The sequence below is a fragment of the Herpailurus yagouaroundi genome, unplaced genomic scaffold, assembly GCF_014898765.1.
Source record: "Herpailurus yagouaroundi ecotype Mexico unplaced genomic scaffold, PumYag 195, whole genome shotgun sequence".
NCBI lineage: Eukaryota > Metazoa > Chordata > Mammalia > Carnivora > Felidae > Herpailurus > Herpailurus yagouaroundi.
Window position 1 is genome coordinate 6,113,100 of NW_024412426.1, and position 21,766 is coordinate 6,134,865.

At 43.0% G+C, this 21,766-nt stretch overlaps 1 protein-coding gene across 3 annotated transcripts in view; it reads left to right on the plus strand.

Moving 5' to 3' along the window:
* The window catches only part of CENPF (centromere protein F), a 63,297-nt gene that overhangs the window by 27,771 nt on the left and 13,760 nt on the right, over window positions 1-21,766 (plus strand). For all 3 annotated transcript variants that reach the window (XM_040446461.1, XM_040446463.1, XM_040446462.1), the window contains exons 11-15: window positions 5,427-5,562; window positions 9,156-12,544; window positions 14,273-17,110; window positions 18,608-18,760; window positions 21,559-21,735. In XM_040446461.1, coding sequence (XP_040302395.1) covers window positions 5,427-5,562; window positions 9,156-12,544; window positions 14,273-17,110; window positions 18,608-18,760; window positions 21,559-21,735 — 6,693 coding nt within the window. The remainder of the gene's footprint in view (window positions 1-5,426; window positions 5,563-9,155; window positions 12,545-14,272; window positions 17,111-18,607; window positions 18,761-21,558; window positions 21,736-21,766) is intronic.

The window sequence follows — 21,766 nt, forward strand, 5'->3', positions numbered from 1 at the left end:
GTCCTAGGTTTAAACAAAAGCAACGACAGATGAGGGATTTCTAGATTTAAAATTCTTGCAAAAACAAGTAATCGTCAGTTGTTGCCCCAACTTCCAGAGTCACATTGGGCATGTGCAAGACTGTCAGTGTCTTTCTTGGGAAATTCATTCTTGTTACACGAAATGGTGGATGAAGTTTCTCCAGTGGTGTGGATACGAGGAGAGCACGCTGATGATGTGGGATTTTACTCGTACTGACTTTAATTTGGCTTTTCTATTTGGTGGTCTGGAGTTTATCTTAAAGGGTTCATTTGAGAACCATTTAGGGACAGTTAATAGATTGAAACAACTTGAATAGAGCAATAAATCAGCACAAAGAAGCATAGCAGAACAGAAGTTTCTTTTCTGTCAAATAATGTCACAGGAAAGCATTTTTCCCACTTCTTTAAATCTTTTGCGATCACTTTTTAGACTAAAGATTTTTTTAGAAAGAGTTTTTTTATTAATATTTTTGATGTTTACTTTTGACAGAGGGAGAGAGAGAGAGAGAGAGTAGGGGAGGGGCAGAGCGAGAGGGAGACATAGAATCTGAAATAGGCTCCAGGCTCTGAGCTGTCAGCAAAGAGCCTGACACAGGGCTCAAACTCGGGAACGGCGAGATCGTGACCCAAGCTGAAGTCGAACAAATGCTTGACCGACTGAGCCACCCAGGAGCCCCTTTTTCAGAAAGAATTCTGCATAAAGGATATTTATTTATGCAGATGAGGAAACTCTAAATGTATTCATCCCCACAGCTTGGAAGAGTGTATCATGGTTGTGAAATCAGAACATCTGTCAGTAGCAGAGAGGTGATTGTTAAAGCAGGCGGCCTCAGAGGGGTAATGCTGTTGGGGACAGGAGGCCCCGGCTCCAGCAGCCCAAGTGGAAGAAAACTTGATGTCAGATGATGCTTTCATCAGAGAACGATTTCAAATGGAAGTGTTTGTTTCAGCAAAACAAATGTTTGCCTTTTGGCCAGTGGGGACCAACCAACAGATGCTTCTGCTAACATTTCCACAGGCAGACTGGCACCGAACCCTTCCCCCTGTGAGCTTTCCTTCCAGCCAGAAACTCTCCCGCGACTCCACTGGCTGCCTGGTGGAAACATTTTGTAAAAGCAATCGTCTGGTTAAGAGGGTCCAAACACTGCTCTCTTGGCCAAGGCGCGGTGGTGGGCTGGACATTGTCTTGCAGGTGTTTCAGAAGACACGTGGAGAGCCCCACAGCTGTAGAGCTGTCCACCGTGCACTCTGGCCTGTGCGGTTAAATGCATTTCACGTTGCACCTAAATTTCCTCGATTTTGGTTGTCCGGTGCAAATGCCTAGCACAGGGCTAGGGGATGCATGTAGTATTTGCCTTAATTTATGTTTGTGGGGATGTGTCTTCTTTTGAGGATGATATCAAGAATGCAAAGGGTTTAGCTATCTCTTGCACTTTGCTTTGGGATTGGCATTAGAAAAGTGACTTACCCAGTAAGTTATAGTCTGCACTATAACTTAGTAGCAGAACGATAGCTTTAGAGTCAGGAAGATCTGGGACTGCATCGTTTTCTGCCACTTCCCTGCTCTGTGACCTGAGGACAGCGACCTAGCCTTTCGGAGTCTGACTTTGCTCATCTGCATGTAGGGAGGACTAAATAATACCCTTTCCTTTTGCAAGCTGTATTAATGATTGAATTTTGGATGGAAAGTGCTTGGATGGTCAACGGCTGTGACCGTCTGATGTGCCCACTGTTTGCTCTCACCTGTAGGCACAGAAAGTGATGAGCAAGGGACAGTGATTTGAGATTTCTCACATTAAACATACTGCCCGTCCTGTTCCTCTAGCACTCTGGTAGCTTTTTCGGTATCGAACTCTAAGTAAGTGCAAACACACCTCGCATGCTTAGAGGTTTTGGGTGCTGAGATAATGTGACAGTTGTACTGAAATTTTCCTTGTCTGCATTTAGTAAACAGACATGCTGCTCACAATGAGAAGATATCAGTAGAGAAATGTGATTAAATGGCCCGATCAATGGCCAAATTCAGATCTAGTGCCAATGTGAAAGGAGGCTTTGGGTAAGCTGCTCATCCCACACCCCAAGGCCAGCCTGCTAGCATTGGGGCGAGGCAATAAAATAGCATCGTTCGGTAACCGGGATGAGGGATCACTTGCCTAGGGACCTTCCTGAGCACGGGGATCTGTATGACATCAGTTCTCGAAGGAGCTTGGTCTGGCAGACAAGAATGGTGAGGTGGGAAGGGCAAAGAACATCCTCTGCATCCATCCCCGGTTCATGGTATAGACTTCACCGCAGCAGGGGACATGTTAAGCTCCATTCATGGATGGGATCATGAAATGCCACACAGTAACTGAAATTTGTTTTGTCTGGCCCTGGGAAATGATGCTTCCCTTGCTGCAACTAAAACTGAAGTTGATCTGGGTGGAATTGCTTGCTAAGCTCTAATGCTGGCTTGTGGTCATAGGGATTTGTGTTGTGTTTTTCTAGACTAGTGCCCAATTTTGCAAATCATTTGAGGACATAAGAGATGCCTAGGAGAATACATCCTTGTATGCCGAACTCATTGTTGATAATGAGCTACCCAATCAAGTCTTAAGTGGCTGTGGCCTCACAGAAAACTAATTGCTGATGGATGGCAGCCTACAGAGCCATTTTCAGATGTTCATTTTCCAAATTTGGGCCTTTTGAAATTCTTGGGTTGGTCATAGCCATAGTATTATAAGCCTGCTGGGTCCCAGGATTGGCTGAACATTTTGTTAGAAACAAATATTTACGGAGCTAATGCCAGAAGAGAGAAAGACATGTTAATCTTTCCATTGAGCTTACTATTCATTTAAATGCCCCCAGTTATGGACAGAGATAGATAGAGACCAACAGATACATGAACATCCAGTTGCCCCCTTCCTTCTCTTTTCTCCTTCTATTTACCTTGCTTCCTTCTATTGGGGATGCCCCCAGCTTTGCACACAGCGTCTTCTCAGCTTTCTTGCCCCACCTCTAGGTGCAGATGCCAGTCGACTTGATTACTTTTTTAGGGTAAGCAAATATTTCATAAGTTGCCCAATAAAAATGCGAAGTCAACCCAGGTGGCGAAACTCTAGTTACTCTTTTTTTTTTTTTTTTTTAATTTTTTAAAGTTTGTTTATTTTTGAGAAAGAGACAGAGAGGGGGAGGGGCAGGGAAAGAGAGGGAGAGAGAGAGAATGTCAAGCAGGCTCCATGCTGTCAACGCAGTGCCGATGTGGGGCTCGAACTCACAAACCATGAGAACCTGACCTGAGCCAAAACCGAGTCAGACGCTTAACCGACTGAGCCACTCAGGCGCCCCAAAACTCTAGTTACTCTTTTACGTTGAACTGATTCAGCTAATCTTAGCATGGATCTTGCAGATCTAGCTGCTGTCAAATTTGGGGAAGAAATGCTAATAATAATGCTCCATTACCCTTGTTAAAGTGCTTTAAGGTAGTTTTCCTGTCACATCTGTGATCTCACTTGAGTGGTGATTATTCTGAGCCCGGAGAGCAAACAAGCGATGATAATTTCTGTAGTTTAACGATGCTCGTTCAAGTCCTCGACACCCGTGCACCTTCATGGTCACTCTTGCCAGAATTTAACACTGACTGGTGCAAGTGTTAGCCTCTCTGTCTTGAGATCAGCCGGAGCCTCCCATCAGCCCTGATTGATCTCTTAATTTGATAGAGCGTCCATTTAACTCATGGAAGGGAGGCAGGATTGGGGCAAGGGAGCCAGAGGAGCGTAACTACAACAGGCTCTGTCTTGTTCTGAAGATGAAATGAACATATATGCACGAACACAGCAGCTGCCAGCAAGTTTTCAAGTACTCTCCACTAGCCAGATTCTCCCTCTTCTTGCATTTGGCTTTGCTGCCTAGGTACCCATCTGCTGGTAGTAACCAGGCTGATAATTGAAGGCAACTTTCCAACACAGCCTTGCCAAGATCATCTGTTTTGTAACAGTGCTGTTGGGTTTTGGAAGATGGGTCTTAATTGTTTCTTTAAGATTCAAAAATTCCCCTTTCTTCTCAGAGGGGTATTTTTGAAGTGCAATTTAAAAAAAAAAAAAAAGGTAGCCTTATGAAATGTTTTTCCCCCTAAGGATGTGAGGCACCTGATTCCGTCGGTTTTTAACAATCTATGCCGATTCCCTGCGGTCCAGAGGGTGGCATATAATACAAGTGGAGATACTTACCAGCGATGCAGTCACTGACAGTTGAAAAACAGATTGAAGAATATGAACAGAGGATTTATTATGTTTACGCACAAGTCTTACGTGGTTGATAAGCAGTAGCGGTTTTATTTGGCATATAAATAAATGATGCTTGTTTTTAAGATTCAAAAATAGGGGGCGCCTGGGTGGCTCAGTCTGTTAAGCATCCGACTTCGGCTCAGGTCACGATCTCACGGTCCGTGAGTTCGAGCCCTGCATCGGGCTCTGTGCTGACCGCTCAGAGCCTGGAGCCTGTTTCAGATTCTGTGTCTCCCTCTCTCTCTGACTCTCCCCCGTTCATGCTCTGTCTCTGTCTGTCTCAAAAATAAATAAACGTTAAAAATATATATATTTAAAAAAAAGATTCAAAAATAGGCCCAACTCCATGGAATGGACACGCATATAAGTCTCTGCTACTTTTTTGCATGGCTCCTTCACCTAATCAGGTACCCAGAGAACCAGATTCCCCCATCTAGAATTCATTCTTCCTTCCGTGTACCTACCCTCTGATTTCCCATAGCATACTCCACCTCTTTGTAGTACTTAGCAGATCCTGGTGTGAACTAAGTGATTGGTATCAAATCCTCCCCCGCTGCCAGGGGAAGACCTACCCTGAGGGCCAAAGACTCTTCTCTTATTTATATTTGTGTCTTTGACGACACCCTTTCCAGCATCTTGCACACTGCTGATTTTCTTGGTAAACACTTAATACTCATAAAGACATCCTCGTTACGGTGAGCCTTAAGATGGTTTTCCAATGAAAAGTAAGAAATTTGTCATGTGAAGTTTTCGGTTCGTTAGCATATCAGATCTTTGCAAAGAGGTATTGGATCATTCAGGTGTGATAGGAACTTGGAGCTTGTGTCTTCGAGGATCTTCTAAGTAGGATTCTCCTTTTGAGGTCACTCTTGAGCCAGCATGGGGACATCCAGAAAGTTCAAAGAGGTCTATTTCTTTGAAGGAAAAAGATTATTGTCAGTTTTGGGTTTTGTGCTTTTGAGTTCTATTCATAAAATCATCTGATTGAAGTAAGAATGTCTAACTTCATTAGGTGCACAAAGGGAAAGTGAGATTCCTCCCCAGCGAGGTACACAAGTGGTCCCATTTGGGACCCATATATGGCAGAAGTCATAACTAGCTTGAGTGGTTTTGATTGTAACCAATTGAATGTGTGCTTTAGGAAGCGAAGAAGGAAAACAACCTCCTTAAGAGTCAGTCTGAGCAAAGGGCCAGAGAAGCCTGCCACCTGGAGGAAGAACTGAGGAAGGCCAAACAGAGTTTGAGTCAGAGCCAGAACTTCGCAGAAGAAATGAGGGGTAAGTACACTTAGCGTTTGGAGTTCTATTTCCATTAAAAAAGTTTGTTTACTTATTTTGAGAGAGAGAGCGAGCACATGGGTGAGCCGGGGGAGGGGCAGAGAGAGGAGAGAGAGAATCCCAAGCAGGCTCCGCACTGTCAGCACAGAACCTGATGCAGCGCTTGATTTCGCAAACCAGGAGGTCATGACCTGAGCCGAAATCAAGAGCCAGATGCTTCATTGATTAAGCCACCCAGGGGCCCCTGGAGTTATTTTTCTAAGCTGATGTCCCATGAGGGAGGATGGATGGCTTTAGAAACGTTTTTCAGTTTTCCCGTATATCCTCCCAGAAAGACGTCTGTGGTTGATGTGGAGAAAGTTTTCTCTCTCCTACCTTTTGGTTTCAGAGTGATAGTTGGACATTGTTTTATTGGAACACATTGAGTCCCAAATTGCCTGGTTTCTCAGTACTTTGAAACCAGAAAGGTAAATATTCTCCACACAAAAGTAAATTGTCAGTGTCGTCTCTCACCCCAGAGTGCTATTCTTTGTGTCTCGAGTGTATTTATTCGTTTTATTCAGACAGCTCATCTTCTCGCTCGATATCATTTCCCAGATGATGGAAAAATTCAATACGTGTTTTCCCAGCTCTTAATGACCATTGTTTTTTGATGACTTACTTGACTGAGTGATTTTATTTCCTCACTTTCTGTATAGACACAGGATTATGCTGCACACACCACATGAATCCACCATTTCACATTTATTTGTACATATGTATGTCTTTTTACTTACATTAATTTTCTCAGCCGGGTATTTGCACCTCTAGGATTTCTTTCAACCTCCCCTGTGAAATATGTGTCACGCTCCTCTGTGACTATTTTCCCATTTATTTATTTATTTATTTAAAATGTTTATTTAGGGGCACCTGGGTGGCTCAGCCAGTTGAGCGTCTGACTTTTGCTCAGGTCATGATCTCGCTGTTTGTTGAGTACGAGCCCCACATTGAGCTCAGTGTTGACAGCTCAGAGCCTGGAGCCGGTTTCGGATTCTGTATCTCCCTCTCTGTCTGCCCCTCCTCTGCTCTCTCTCTTGCTCTCTCTCTCTCTCTCTCAAAAATACACATTAAAAAAAAATAGAAAAAAATGTTTACTTATTTTGAGAGAGGGAGGGAGGGAGGGAGGGAGGAAGAGAACCCCAAGAAGGTGCTGCATTGTCAGTGCAGAACCCAACACAGGGCTCCTCGTCACGAACCGTGAGATCATGACCTGAGACGACATCAAGAGTTGAATGCCCAACCGACTGAGCCACCCAGGCACCTTGACTGTTTTCTCTTTTAAATTCTGATCTCCCTCAGACAGCTTTCAGTTATTCCACAGCAGTGGGTAAAAATGTCAATCTTCATCTTTCTTGAAAGAAAACTGTAAGAAAAGGAAGGGCGAGGGCATTTTTCAGTGTCGGTCACCAGTATCCTTGTTTGAGGGCCTCAGAAGTGAAGTGGAGTGAGAGCCTTTGTGGTGCTGTCTTCATGAGCCATCAACTCTCAGCAGGTAGACTGAGATTAACACGTTAAAACTAGGAACTTTTTTCCCTTTAGTGTAACAACTGAGTTTATAATACATGCTAGCTTTATCATCTACCGTTGAGATTCTCACATTTACTCGCCCTCAGTGTACTTGAACGTGAAGCCTTCCCATCACTTGGCATGAAGGCTTTGCAATGAGTGCTTTGAATGAAACCACTACCATTGTTTCCAACTAGGAGGGGCCTGTGGGTAGATGTGAGTTACTAGGCAGAAAAGAAGGTGGCAGTGGAGCCTGGAAAATCTTCCCTTTGATTCTCCCACTCACAGACACTTAACTGTGAGGGGCTGGGATGTGGGTAACATTGTTTCTCAATAGTACTCACGCAGAGGCCTTGAGAAGTACTGGCGTATAGCATCATTTATTCTTTTGTACTAAGCCTGTGGATTTTGGCTAAAATGGTGGAATAGTTATTCACTTTTCTGGAAAATGAGAATTATTCTGTAGTGAAGTAGGCTATTTACATTTCAGTGCTGCTCTTCTCAGAGCTTTCTTTCTTTCAATAAGCATTTCAGAAGGGAAAAAATACACATATACATAAACACATACAAAGGAAAAAAAGTTTCAAGTACTTAAGAAAATAACCCCTGGGAATGCAAGCTGGTGCAGCCACTCTGGAAAACAGTATTGGAGGTTCCTCAAAAAACTAAAAATAGAACTACCCTACCACCCAGCAATTGCACTACTAGGCCTTTATCCAAGGGATACAGGTGTGCTGTTTCAAAGGGACACATGCACCCCCATGTTTATAGCAGCACTATCAACGATAGCCAAAGTATGGAAAGAGCCCAGATTTCCGTCGATGGATGAATGGATAAAGAAGATGTGGTGTATGGAAACCAATTTGACAATAAATCCCATATATAAATAAAAAAAAAAAAAAAGAAGAAGATGTGGTGTGTATATATATATATATGTATATGTATATATGTATATATACACACACACACACACACACACAATGGAGTATTGAGCAATAAAAAAGAATGAAATCTTGCCATTTGCAACTACGTGGATGGAACTGGAGGGTGTTAATTAAGCTAAGCGAAATTAGTCAGAGAAAGACAAAAATCATATGACTTCACTCATATGAGGACTTTCAGAGGCAAAACAGATGAACATAAGGGAAGGGAAACAAAAACAATATAAAAACAGGGAGAGGGACAAAAACATAAGAGACTGTTAAATATGGAGAACAAACTGAGGGTTACTGGAGGGGTTGTGGGAGGGGGGATGGGCTAAATGGGTAAGGGGCACTTAAGCATCTACTCCTGAAATCATTGTTGCACTATATGCTAACTAATTTGGATGTAAATTAAAAAAAAATTAAATTAAAAAAATAACCCCTTGCTGTTTTATGCAACAACACTTTATTAAGCTGCTCAGAAAGAAGATGAACAAATGTATTACATCCTTATAAGGACCATTTTCTCACTGTCTTTATACAATCTCAGATAATGATCAGGTGATCTACTTTCCAAACAATAATGCCAGTTTTTACAGGGCTTGAGAAGCTGTCTGTTTGGATTTTTTTTTTAAGTTTATTTATTTATTTTTGAGAGAGAAAGAGAATCCCAGTCAGGCTCCATGCTGTTAGTGCAGATTCCAATGCAGAGATCCATCTCATGAATGGTGAGATCATGACCTGAGCCAAAATCAAGAGTTGGACACTTAACCAACTGAGCACCCAGGCACCCCATGTTTGGATTTTTTTTTAGTAGTTTGGAATTCTTGTAGAATATTTATTAAAAACATGACAACTTAGGGGCGCCTGGGTGGCGCAGTCGGTTAAGCGTCCGACTTCAGCCAGGTCACGATCTTGCGGTCCGTGAGTTCGAGCCCCGCGTCGGGCTCTGGGCTGATGGCTCGGAGCCTGGAGCCTGTTTCTGATCCCGTGTCTCCCTCTCTCTCTGCCCCTCCCCCGTTCATGCTCTGTCTCTCTCTGTCCCAAAAATAAATAAACGTTGAAAAAAAAAATTAAAAAAAAAACATGACAACTTAAACTTTTTTTTTTTTTTTTTTTTAATAGCTAAGAATGCCTCTCAGGAAACCATGTTAAGGGATCTTCAAGAAAAAATCAATCAGCAAGAGAATTCCTTGACTTTAGAGAAACTGAAGCTTGCCTTGGCTGATCTGGAAAAGCAACGAGATTGTTCTCAAGACCTTTTGAAGAAAAGGGAGCATCACATTGAACAACTGAATGATAAGTTAAGCAAAATGGAGAAAGAGTCTGAAGCTTTACTGATTGCTTTGGAGTTAAAAAAGAAAGAATATGAAGAATTGAAAGAAGAGGAAACTCTGTTTGCTCGTTGGAAAAGTGAAAAAGAACAGCTTCTAAGTCAGCTGGAGTCAGAGAAGGGAAGCTTGCAGAGTAAACTTCATCACTTGGAAACTTGTCTCAAGACACAACAAATAAAAAGCCACGAATACAATGAGAAAGTAAGAACACTGGAGATGGAAAGCGAAAATCTGAATGTTGAGATCAGAAACCTTCACAATGTGATAGACAGCAAGACTGTGGAGGTGGAGACACATAAACAAGCTTACGTAGAACTACAACAGAAAGCCGAGCTCTCGGACCAGAAACATAAGAAGGAAGTAGAAAACATGTGCTTGAAAATATCTCAGCTTACCAGGCAAGTTGAAGATCTAGAGCACAAACTTCAGTTAGTGTCGAGTGAAGTAACAGACAGAGACCAGCGTTACCAGGACTTGCGTGCTGAATATGAGAGCCTTCGGGATCTGCTAAAATCCAAAGATGCTTCTCTGGTGACCAATGAAGCTCACCAAGGAAGTCTTTTGGCCTTTGAACAGCAGTCTGCAATGAATAATTCCTTTGCAAATATTCTTGGAGAACAAAGAAGCACACCTTCAGGAAGGAGCAAATGCCAGTTAGAAGCAGACCATAGCCCCAAAAGTTCAGCCAGCTTACAAAATCGAGTCATTTCTCTTGAGGTTTCATTAGAGTCTCAAAAGCAGATGAACTCAGATCTGCAAAAGCAGTGTGAAGAGTTGGTGCAAATCAGAGGAGAAATAGAAGACAATCTCATCAAAGCAGAGCAGATGCATCAAAGTTTTGTGGCTGAAACAAGTCAACGCATTAGTAAGTTACAAGAAGACACTTCTGTTCATCAGAACGTATTTGCTGAAACTTTAGTTGCCCTGGAGAACAAGGAAAGAGAGTTCCAACTTTTGAATGAAAAACTAGAAACTGAGCAAGCAGAGATTCAAGAATTAAAAAAGAGCAACCATTTACTTCAAGAATCTCTAAAGGAGCTACAGCTTTTGTCTGAAAGCCTGAGCTCAGAGAAGAAGGAAATGACTGCTGCCATTTCTCTAAACAGAAAAGAAATTGAAGAGCTGACCCAAGAGAATGAGACCCTCAAGGAAATTAATGCAACCTTAAGTCAAGAGAAGATTAACTTACTCCAAAAAAGTGAGAGTTTTTTAAACTGTATAGACGAAAGAGACAAAAGCATTTCAGAGTTATCCAATCAGTACCAGCAAGAAAGACTTATTTTACTACAAAGATGTGAAGAAACAGGACGTGCACTTGAGGATCTTAGTGAAAAATATAAAGCAGCTCAAGAAAAGAACTCTGAGTTAGAATGCTTGCTAAGTGAATGCACCAGTGCTTGTGAAAATAGAGAACATGAACTGGAGCACCTAAAGGAAGCATTTGCAAGGGAACACCAAGCATTTGTAACAAAATTAGCGTTAGCCGAAGAAAGAAACCAGAACCTAATACTAGAGCTGGGGGCAGTGCAGCAAGATCTGAGATTGGAGATTGTGGATATCCAAAACAATTCCAAGAGCGAGGCGGATGGTTTAAAGCAAGAAATCATGACCTTAAAGGAAGAACAGAGTAAGATGCAAAAGGAACTTAATGCCTTATTACAAGAGAAAGAGCACCTGCTGACGTTAACAGAGATGAAACAAGAGCATCAGATTCTAGAATCAGAACCAATTAGCGACTCTATGAAAGGAGAGAGTGACATAAATGAATGCCATGTTCAGCTTCCGATGGATCTCCAAGTTGAACATCCCCCTCTAGACTGTTATAATGCACAGTTGGTACAGTCAGGAGCTAAGATGAGAAGGAGGGAATTCAAACTTCAGGAAAGTGAGAAGGAGAAGGAATGCCTACAGACAATTAGAGTAGAATTAGACACGGGAAACGTGCAACGAGACACTCAGTCCCAAGAACTTAGTGGCCCCGAAGACTGCGCCGTAGACACAGAAGGAAAGTACGTTTCTGGGCTTCATGAGTTTTCAAGTCAGAATGACAATGCGCATCTGCAGTGCTCTCTACAAACAGCAATGAGCAAGCTGAGTGAGCTAGAGAAAATGTGCGAAACACTGCAGGTCGAAAAGCTTGAGCTAATATCTGAGCTGAAAGACTCAAGATCTGAATGTATCACAGCAGCTAGTAAAATGGCAGAAGAGGTGGAGAAACTAGTAAATGAAGTTAAAATACTAAATGATGAACACGGTCTTCTCCAAGGCGAGTTAGTGAAAGAAACGGCAGAAGGTGAACTTGGTGAACAACAAAATGAGCAGAAATGTGCGTCCTTAAATCCTTTGAATGACAGTAATTGCTATGAGCACTTGACGCTCTCAAACAAAGAAGTTCAAATGCACTTTGCTGAATTACAAGAGAAACTCTCATCTTTACAAAGCGAACACAAAATTTTACACGATCAGCACTGTCAAATGAGCTCTAAGATGTCAGACCTACAGTCTTATGTGGACACATTAAAGGCTGAAAATTCGGTCTTGTCCACAAGTCTGAGAAACTTCCAAGGTGACTTGGTAAAGGAAGAGATGCCAGGACCCCAGGAAGGGCATTTTCTGTCATTGTCTTTCTCTCGTATGACTGACAGCCCTGGTCTTACAAGTTTGGGAGAATCCTCTTTCTGCAAAGATCTTTTAGACCAGACAGGGGAAACATCTCTTTTGAATAATTTGGTCGGGAATCTTTCAGCCAACCAGTGTAATGTAGAAGAAGGGTCTTGCTGCAGTCTGGAGGAGGAGAATCTGACCAAGAAAGAGATTCTGTCCACCCCAGTGAAGAGTGTCGAAGAACTTGAGATCCTCTGTCAGATGTACCTGCAATCCCTCAAAAAGCTAGAGGACAAAATTGAAAGTCAGGAGATTATGAAAAATAAGGAAATTGAAGAGCTCGAGCAGTTACTACGTTCTGAAAGGAAAGAGCTCGACTGTCTTAAGAAGCAGTATTTGTCAGAAAATGAACAGTGGCAACAGAAGCTGACAAGTGTGACCGTGGAGATGGAGTCCAAGTTGGCAGCAGAAAAGAAACAGACCGAACACCTGTCACTTGAGCTCGAAGTCGCCCGGCTGCAGCTACAAGGTCTGGACTTAAGTTCTCGGTCCTTGCTCTGCACCAACATAGAAGATGTAAGTACATGGGATTTACATGCCCTTTCTTTAGCTACATGCCCAGTAGGCACTCAGTAAATGTTTGTGTAATTGAAATCTACACTAAATTGAACTTAAAATATTTTTAGAGCTCCAGGGTATAAAAACAAAATATACCAAAGTTTGTTTTTGTTTTTAAAAACATTTTTTAATGTTTACTAATTTTTGAGACAGAGACAGACAGAGCATGAGTGAGGGAGGGGCAGGCAGAGAGAGAGAGAGAGAGACAGAATCTGAAGCAGGCTTCAGATTCTGAGCTGTCAGCACAGAGCCTGACGCGGGGCTCAAACTCACCGTGAGATCGTGACCTGACCAGACGCTCAACTGACTGAGCCACCCAAGAGCTTCTTGTATTTGTTCTTTAAACAAAGCACAACTTTAGGAAAATGAGTAAACCTGATTGTGGGGCAATGGCGGTGGGGGGGGGGGAAGATGTAAATTTCTGTAGTGATTCCACTTAAACATATATATGGGAAATTAATAAAGTTGTTTTTAAAAGTCTTCTGGAGAAAATTAATATTATAGAGTCAGAAAGTCATCTTCAGAACTTGTATGTGTTTTCACTCTTTGTGAGTAATAAACCACACTTAAATATTAAATTAGAGCTAATGGATGACAATATGATAGGAATTTTATATTTTCTTACCCTTTTCAGACTGTTTTAATGTTACAGAGTTAAAGTCATAAAACTAAATGCAGGAGTTTATTACACATTACTGAATAATTTTCTTAACAATTTTCTCTGATGCAAATCTATGATTTGTTATCAGTCATTTAAAGAGCCATCTCGGGCGCCTGGGTGGCGCAGTCGGTTAAGCGTCCGGCTTCAGCCAGGTCACGATCTCGCGGTCCGTGAGTTCGAGCCCCGCGTCGGGCTCTGGGCTGATGGCTCAGAGCCTGGAGCCTGTTTCCGATTCTGTGTCTCCCTCTCTCTCTGCCCCTCGCCCGTTCATGCTCTGTCTCTCTCTGTCCCAAAAATAAATAAACGTTGGAAAAAAAATTTTTTTTAAAAGAGCCATCTCTTTCGTTTTGGAATATGAAATCATTTAGTCATAACTTCGTCCTTTCTGGTCTACCAGCTAGCCTAGTAATGCTGTACGGTTGACAAGGCTCACCTGATTCCCTCGGTAGGGTAGGGAGGGCAGGTGGTGTGGTGGCCACCATAGTGGTCCTAGCAGCAGATCCCCATTTTACAGATGAGAAGATGGTGAAGTCCAGACACGTGATTTATCCAAGAATATAGATAGTGAGTGCTGGCTCTGTGGTTACGTCCTTGGGCTGGGGAGCTGTTCATGAAACCTCTCAGTGAAGGGTGTCGTAAATGCTGAAGATGGAAGCTGAACATTTTATGAGGAGTTTGTTAGCTCGCTGGTAATCACAAAAATAAATTTTATATTTAGGCTACCAAGAATATTTCTAGCAAGAAAAAAATTATGGAATTTAATTATGTTGCAATTTAGACCAAATAACTGATCTGAAGGGCTTATCTTCATGATAAATACCTTACCCAGTGCCTTGCCTGTGGCTAAACTTACCAAATGTTAAATTGCGTTGGATATTTGGATGGAGAGAGGAGAATGGGATGGGAAATATGCCATTTGAAGAAATGTGTGTAGCAGAGGCTAGACGCCAGTTTCTATAATAATTAAGCCTCCTTATTCTATATTCCTCCTGAAAAATAAAATGAGTTCTCATTGTATATTACAGCTACAGGCTCTCCGGGGTGGGAGTGACAGCTGTGACATTAAAGAGTCGGAAGAATGTACTTTGGAAACTAAAGAGAGCACACCAAAGCTTGACACTCACAAGACGTGTGAGAACGGTGTTCAGCAGGACCTCAATCTAGAGATGGAGAAAATAGCCGAGACAGGTGCAGCCCAATTCACAGGAGAATGGTCTAGAGAAACCAGTTACGAGACCCCAGTAGAAGACAAAACCCCGGGCCGTTCAGAACGCATTTCTCAATTGTCATTTTCTGACCCTAACGCTCTAGTACCGATGGATTTTCTGGAGAATCAGGTCTCCATTCAGAATCTCCAGCTGCAGGTTAGAGAGACATCGAATGAGAATCTGAGGTTACTTCACATCGTAGAGCAACGTGACAAAAAAGTTGAAAGTTTGCTAAATGAAATAAAAGAGTTAGACTCAAAACTCGATTTACAGGAAGCACAACTAACCACCAAGACGGAAGCATGTATAGAATTAGAGAAAATAGTTGAGGAACTTAAGAAAGAAAAATCAAATTTAAGTGAAAGACTGGGATCCTTTTCTTGTGACAACCAGGAGTTACACCAGAGAGCAGAGAGTTTGGAAGTCCTCAGTTCTAATTTAGAAGTAGGCACAGATAAATTTTCACATGAAGTTATTGAAGATAATGTAGCCAAGGTGAACAACTGGAGAGAGCGATTTCTTGATGTGGAAAATGAGCTAAAGAGGATCGAATCTGAGAAAGGTAGCATCGAGCATCATGCCCTCTCTGTGGAAGCTGCCTTAGAGACAGTTCAAACAGAGAAGCTATATTTAGAACAAGACAGTGAAAATAAGCAGAAAGTTATAACCCGTCTTGAAGAAGAACTCTCTGTGGTCACCAGTGAGAGAAACCAGCTTCGTGGAGAATTAGATACTTTGTCAAAAGAAAATAAAGAATTGGATCTGATGTCTGAAAAGATGAAGCAGAAAATACAAGAACTTGAATCTCATCAAGGTGAATGTCTACAGCCCCCTGACGTGGCTGGAGCCGAGGTGAAGGATCAAACACAGGTCCTTCAGACGTTGCCCTCCAACGTAAGTGAACTGTTGGTAGAGAACGCTCGTCTCCAGGAGCAGCTGCAGAGTTTGGAGAAGGACTCACAGGCCCTATCTTTGGTAAAAAGTGAGCTGGAAATCCAAATCGAACAACTGAATGAAGAGAAAGAATCACTTGTGAGGGAATCCGAAAGCCTGCAGACCAGACTGAATGAATCGGAACATGAAAAGCTGGCTGTTGCCAAGTCCTTGGAGAATGCGCTGATGGAGAAGGGTGAGGTTGCGGTGAGGCTGAGCTCAACGCAGGAGGAAGTGCACCAGCTAAGAAAAGGCATCGAGAAACTGAGGGTTCGCATTGAAGCTGATGAAAAGAAGCAGCTTCACGTCCTGGAGAAACTGAGAGCGAGCGAGCGTAAGACTGACTCACTTCAGGATAAAGTCGAGAACCTCGAAAGAGAACTGCAGATGTCAGAGGAAAACCAAGAGCTGGTGATTCTTGATGCTGAGAATTCCAAAGCAGAGGTGGAGACCCTAAAGGCACAAATGGAATTGATGGCCAAAAGCCTGAAAGATTTGGAAGTAGACCTTGTCACGGTAAGGTTCGAGAAAGAAAATCTGATGAAACAACTACAAGAAGAACAGGGTCAGTTATCTGAATTAGACGCATTACTCTCTTCGTGCAAGGGTCTGTTGGAAGAAAAGGAGAAAGAAAAAATACAGGTGAAAGAAGAATCCACAGCTGCAATGGAGATGCTCCAAACACAACTGAAAGAGCTAAATGAGGAAGTCACAGTCTTGTGTAATGACCAAGAAATCCAGAAGGTCAAAGAACAGAGTCTGGACTCCTCGGCGCAAGAAATCCATCGGCTAAGAAACAGCATTGAAAAGCTGAAAGTCTGCCTCGAAGCCGATAAAAAGGAGCAGCTCCAGGTCTTAGGAAAACTGAAGGAAAGTGCACATCACACCGACCTGCTGAAGAGTAGAGTGGAGAGCCTTGAAAGAGAACTAGAGGCATCAGGGCAAGACCAAGAGCGTGTGATTCTGGAGGCTGAGAATTCCAAAGCAGAGGTAGGGACCCTAAAAGCAAAAATAGAGGAGATGGCCCAAAACCTGAGAGATTTGGAATTAGATCTTGTCCATCTGAGGTCAGAAAAAGAAAATGTGACCAAAGAATTACAGAAAGAGCAAGGACGGGTATCTGAATTAGAAATACTCAGTTCTTCATTTGAAAATCTGTTGCAAGAGAAAGAGCAAGAAAAAGTACAGACGAGAGAAGACTCTAAGATTGTCGTGGAGACGCTTCAAACACAGTTAAAAGAGCTAACTGAGAAAGTGGCAGCTTTGTGTTGTGACCAAGACACCTGGAAGGCCCAAGAACAGAATCTGAGCCGTCAAATAGATGCTCTTGAACACGAGAAGGCTCAGTTGCTACAAGGCCTTGACGAGGTCAAGAGCAGTTACGTTAGTTTGCAGTCTTCCGCCAATGGCCTCGTTCAACAGGTAGAAGATGGCAAATGGAAGCTAGAGAAGAAGGATGAAGAAATCAGCAACCTGAAAAATCAGATTCAGGACCGAGAGCAGCTCATCTCTAAACTCTCCCAGGTGGAAGAACAGCAGCTTTGGAAGAAGCAAAAAGGAGAACTGGAAGATGTGATGGTAGACTTGGAGCAGAAGGTCCAGATGCTGCAATCCAAAAATGATACTTTGCAGGACACCCTGGAGACACTGCAGCATTCTTACAAGGCTCTGGAGAAAGAGCTCGAGCTGACAAAAATGGAAAACGTGTCCTTTGTTGACAAAGTAAGTGGCTTAATCTGTCTACGTTCGAATATGTAGCCATGAGGGAGGGAAACCGCTGTGTGGATCATGTTTCCTCCTGGACATGTTCACAGTATTGGACCAGACTCTGCAAGGGTTTTTATGTTTGCGGGGCCTTGAACTTTGGGGACACTCAATTGTCTCCAGCTGTAGTCACTCTTTGCTTTGGCACACATTTACATGGGGCACGTCTGTGGATTAGCCCAGCTTTTCCGTGTGGCAGCTGGACATGGGAGAAGCTTGGGGTTAGGCATAGTTCTGGTTCTAATCATAGTTCACTTTCTTAGAGTAAGTACATCAGAGTACTAGTTTCCCAGTACCCAGCTGGGAGCTACTACCAAGGAGACTATAACCGATCCTAGTTAGGCCCCTGCTCTGCCTTTTTGCCTTTATGAGAAGGTACTATTAAAGGTACTGATAGAGGGGTGCCTGGGTGGCTCAGTCAGTTAAGCGTCTGCCTTCGGTTCAGGTCATGATCCCTTGGCTCATGAGTCTGAGTTCCACGTCAGGTTCTGTGCTGGCAGCTCAAAGCCTGGAGCCTGCTTCAGATTCTGTGTGTCCCTCTTTCTCTGCCCCTCTCCTACTCATTGCTCGGTCTCTCTCTGTCAAGAATAAATAAACATTTAAAAAAATTTAAAAAAAAAAAGGTACTGATATAATTGTAATAAACAGAACCCTCATGCCTCCCAGGGTAGGTCTAGGGGATTTTATGCTTTCAGCCTTCTTATATCTTCTCTTTGTGCAGCCTACTGTTCTGTTAGCTGATGGCTAAGGGGCAAGTGTGCCATCAGGGGCCTCAATTATTAATGAAAAATTAAGGTTTTGCCCTCTAGGCTTACGTACTGATCTAGGAAAGTGGTTGCTTCAAATTCAGTTTTTATTGGACAACTATTAAAAGCAAAGAGGAGTGTCCAGAAAATGGGATCAATCACGACTCTGTAATATTTTTCAGGAATTTTAAGTTTTGATACAACTTGCAAGAGATGGCAGTTATGATAGAGCTAACTTGGCAAATTCTGCCAGTCCGTTTCAACGCTGAGGGGCAAGTGCAAATGATGGGGCTTTAACTGGTTTTAACTAATCGTAGGCATGCTTCTTGAAGATTAGTATGGCATCGGAGGATCAGTGGAGATCGCAGAACTGATAAAAACATAAGACGCTACCTCATACAGTGGTCTCTAATGTTGACGTTTCATACAAATTCATACCCTTACGAGGGATTGTGAGACTTAGTGATGTTATCTTTCCTTGTCATTGCTCTCCTTATTGCTGTCTTTTTATTAAACCTTGGCCGAGAAAAGGTAAGCTTGCCAGTAGGTTTTAAGGATGGTGGTTGAGTGGATTAGTAAAGGGAGGATTAGCCAGGTTCCATTTTGTTATTGAAGGTGAACGGGAATGTTATGATGTGTTGGATCAGAATGATGAATTTGAGCAAAACCGACGACCCAAAGCAGATCCTAACGAAAGATGAAATTTCAGGTAAACACAATGACCGGGAAGGAAACTGAGCTGCAGAGGGAAATGCACGAGATGGCCCAGAAAACAGCAGAGTTGAAAGAAGAATTTATCGGGGAGAAAAATAGGCTGACTAGAGAGTTAACTGTAATGTCAGAAGAAATAAAGAGCAGCCAGGTAAGTTTCTCTGTGACAGGACGCTCTGATCATTCGGTGTGCGCAGTCTCCTTGTTTGTTTTTGTAAGACCTGCAACGTACCCAGCTCTTTTAGCTTTAAAAAAAATCCAGGCCGGCACTGATGTCCTGATCAGTCTTGAAGTCTGTCATCTTCACCCTCCGGCCCTGTCAGGAGCCCAGAACGAGCCCTGGGAGGCCTCGGAACGCATGAAAATGCCCATCACGGAGCCCAAATATTTTTTCATAGAAGGCGACCCTTGTAACTACATTAACTCACATCAGAAATAGATTTCATGCAGCTTTCAGCAGGTTTATCTGCTTTTCCAGCCTGCCTCGGATTAGGAGCCAGAATGTTGCTAGAGACAGATGCACTGATCTGCTAAGAACTAAAAAGTAACGGAAAGTCACGGTGAAATGTAAAGCTGGAGCAGTCTTGGGATGTTATTTTAGGGGAGGGTTAATGTGACAGATTTATAGCATCTGGGTCGCCATTCCCCACTGCTGTTTCCGTGGCAGACATTGCTGATTCGGTGCCCTCCATTTCTCCTGAATCTCTTAACGCCGAGTCCTAGGTCGCAGCCACCGTGCACACAGTGCCAGCAGATGCAGTGTGACACCTGCCTGCCAAACCTAGTTAAACGGTAAACACTCGTATATCCGTGTCGTCCTCGTGCATATTCATCCCCAGGTAGTACTTAGAAAAGGGGAACAAAACAAAGTTACGATCATGACCCCGAACAATTAGAAAAGGTTGAAGGGATGTTTGTGATAGTCTGTATACAGAGTTGGAGAAATCCGTACTTTAAATATGACATTTAATCTAATGCAAAGCAAAAAGTTTTGGCATTTAATCTCAGGAGTTGACTCATGGAACTTTCTGGCAGTGCTGCGTGGAAGGAGTTTGTACGAATGCTGTTTGAGTGCTGCACCTGCTGGAATTTCTTTGGTACTGAAGCAGCTTGGGAGTATCCCAACTATAGTGTTATTTGAACCTAGTTTATAGGCTCTACTAAAAGGAAAAGCTAGGTGTTTAGCCTCAAGTCCGTACCTATGAATGTGTCCGTTTGCAGTGGCTTTATGCATTCTGTAGTTAATAAGTGCTCCTAAAGTCAGAGGGTTGCATGTTGAATATAACGGCTGTGGTTCCTGCACTCACAGAGCTTACAGTCTAGACACACAATAAATCACTAAATAGGAGATGTATAAGGCAATCGTAATCTGTCAAGTGCTATAAAGGAATCAGACAAGATTCTTGACTGAAGAATAGTTGGGAAGTGGGGTGTGTGGGGCTAGAGATCAACCTAATTTAGGTAGGGAGGTCAGAGAACGTCACCTGCATGATGAGGAGTCAGCTGTGAGAGGAACAGCACAGAGGAAGGAACCTTCTAGGTCTAGTGAGCAGTGTGGCTACATTCTGAGATTAGAAAAAGCTTCGTATTTTTTAGAAATTGAAAGGAAGCCATTATGAAATAGAAAATGATATGAAAAAAAGACCAGAGAGAAATCCCAATACGTGAGGCTGGAGTTTAAAGGGAAGATGTAGGGTGGATACATTAATTTGGCTAGTTCAGAATATAGGTAGTATTGCCAAATTATGGGAATTGTAGAAAATACAGTTGGAGAAGAGAAGGCAGTTTGGGGCCGAGCCCAGAGACCTGGCCTCTCAAGGTAAGATGGAGGAGGAGGGGCCAGCAAAGAGAGGAGGAGCCATGATGAGGCCAGGGGAGTGTCTGTCCTGCCAGTGAGGAGTGGATGCTGTCTCGGGAGCATCACATGCTGCCCAGAGGTCAGATGAGGTGAAGAGTGCTCCTTGGATCTGCAACATGGAGGTTGACAAGGCCATGAAAAGCGATTTGAAGAGGAGGTGGGATAAGCCCACCAACAAGGGCTTGAGGAGTAAATGGAGATGAAGAAATGGGCACGGCATGTGTAGAAACACATGTGCAAACAGTCATTTGGGATCAGGCATGGAGAACACAGGTTCCTCCAGTGCTGGAGTTTTGCGTGTCATACGGTGAAGGGACAGAGGGGCAAAAATAGGGAGGGCATCTGGAAGGAAGCTGAAAGAACATGGAATTGAAGCTGGTCAAGGAGGAACATGTAAGTTTGGGGGGGGTGGGCTCGAGTGTCAAGGTGGGAATGGTAGGGTTCTGGGGATGAGGTCAACGGCTTATTGCAATGGAAGCACTTAAGTAAGTGAGCCTGGAAACCTGGGAGGGTACCGACCAGGGTGCTTGAGCTAAAGTTGAGTTCTCAGGGATTCTGTATTCCCTGTGGATGTGACCCTGCACGTGGTTGGTCTGGAGCAGAAGAAACTGTCATTGCAAGTAAAGTCACAATTTAAAGTGAATAGGTTGGGGCGCCTGGGTGGCGCCGTCGGTTAAGCGTCCGACTTCAGCCAGGTCACGATCTCGCGGTCCGCGAGTTCGAGCCCCGCGTCGGGCTCCGGGCGGATGGCTCGGAGCCTGGAGCCTGTTTCCGATTCTGTGTCTCCCTCTCTCTCTGCCCCTCACCCGTTCATGCTCTGTCTCTCTCTGTCCCAAAAAAATAAATAAACGTTGAAAAAAATAAAAAATTAAAAAAAAAAATAGGCGAGAGAAAATTTAAAAAAAAAAATAAATAAATAAAGTGAATAGGTCATGAAGGGTTGTGGCACTATTCTGTAAAGATTTTGTCTGAGCTGTAAACTTTTTTTTTTTTTTTTTAATTTTAGTACTCAGTATTTCCTAAAGATCTATATAAGATCCATATCCAGGTTCCTAATTGCTCTCCCATGATTTTATTACTTTTCTCATTAGGGTCAATTGAGGGAGCTCATGCTAGAAAACAGTGAATTGAAGAAGAATTTGGATTGTGCACATAAGGACCAGAAGGAAAAAGAGGAGAAAACGAGAGAAGAAATAGCTGAGTATCAGCTACAGCTTCAGGAAGCTGAAAAGAAACACCAGGCTTTGCTTCTGGATACAAACAAACAGGTAAAAACGTGGGGTTTGGTTCCTGGAGGAG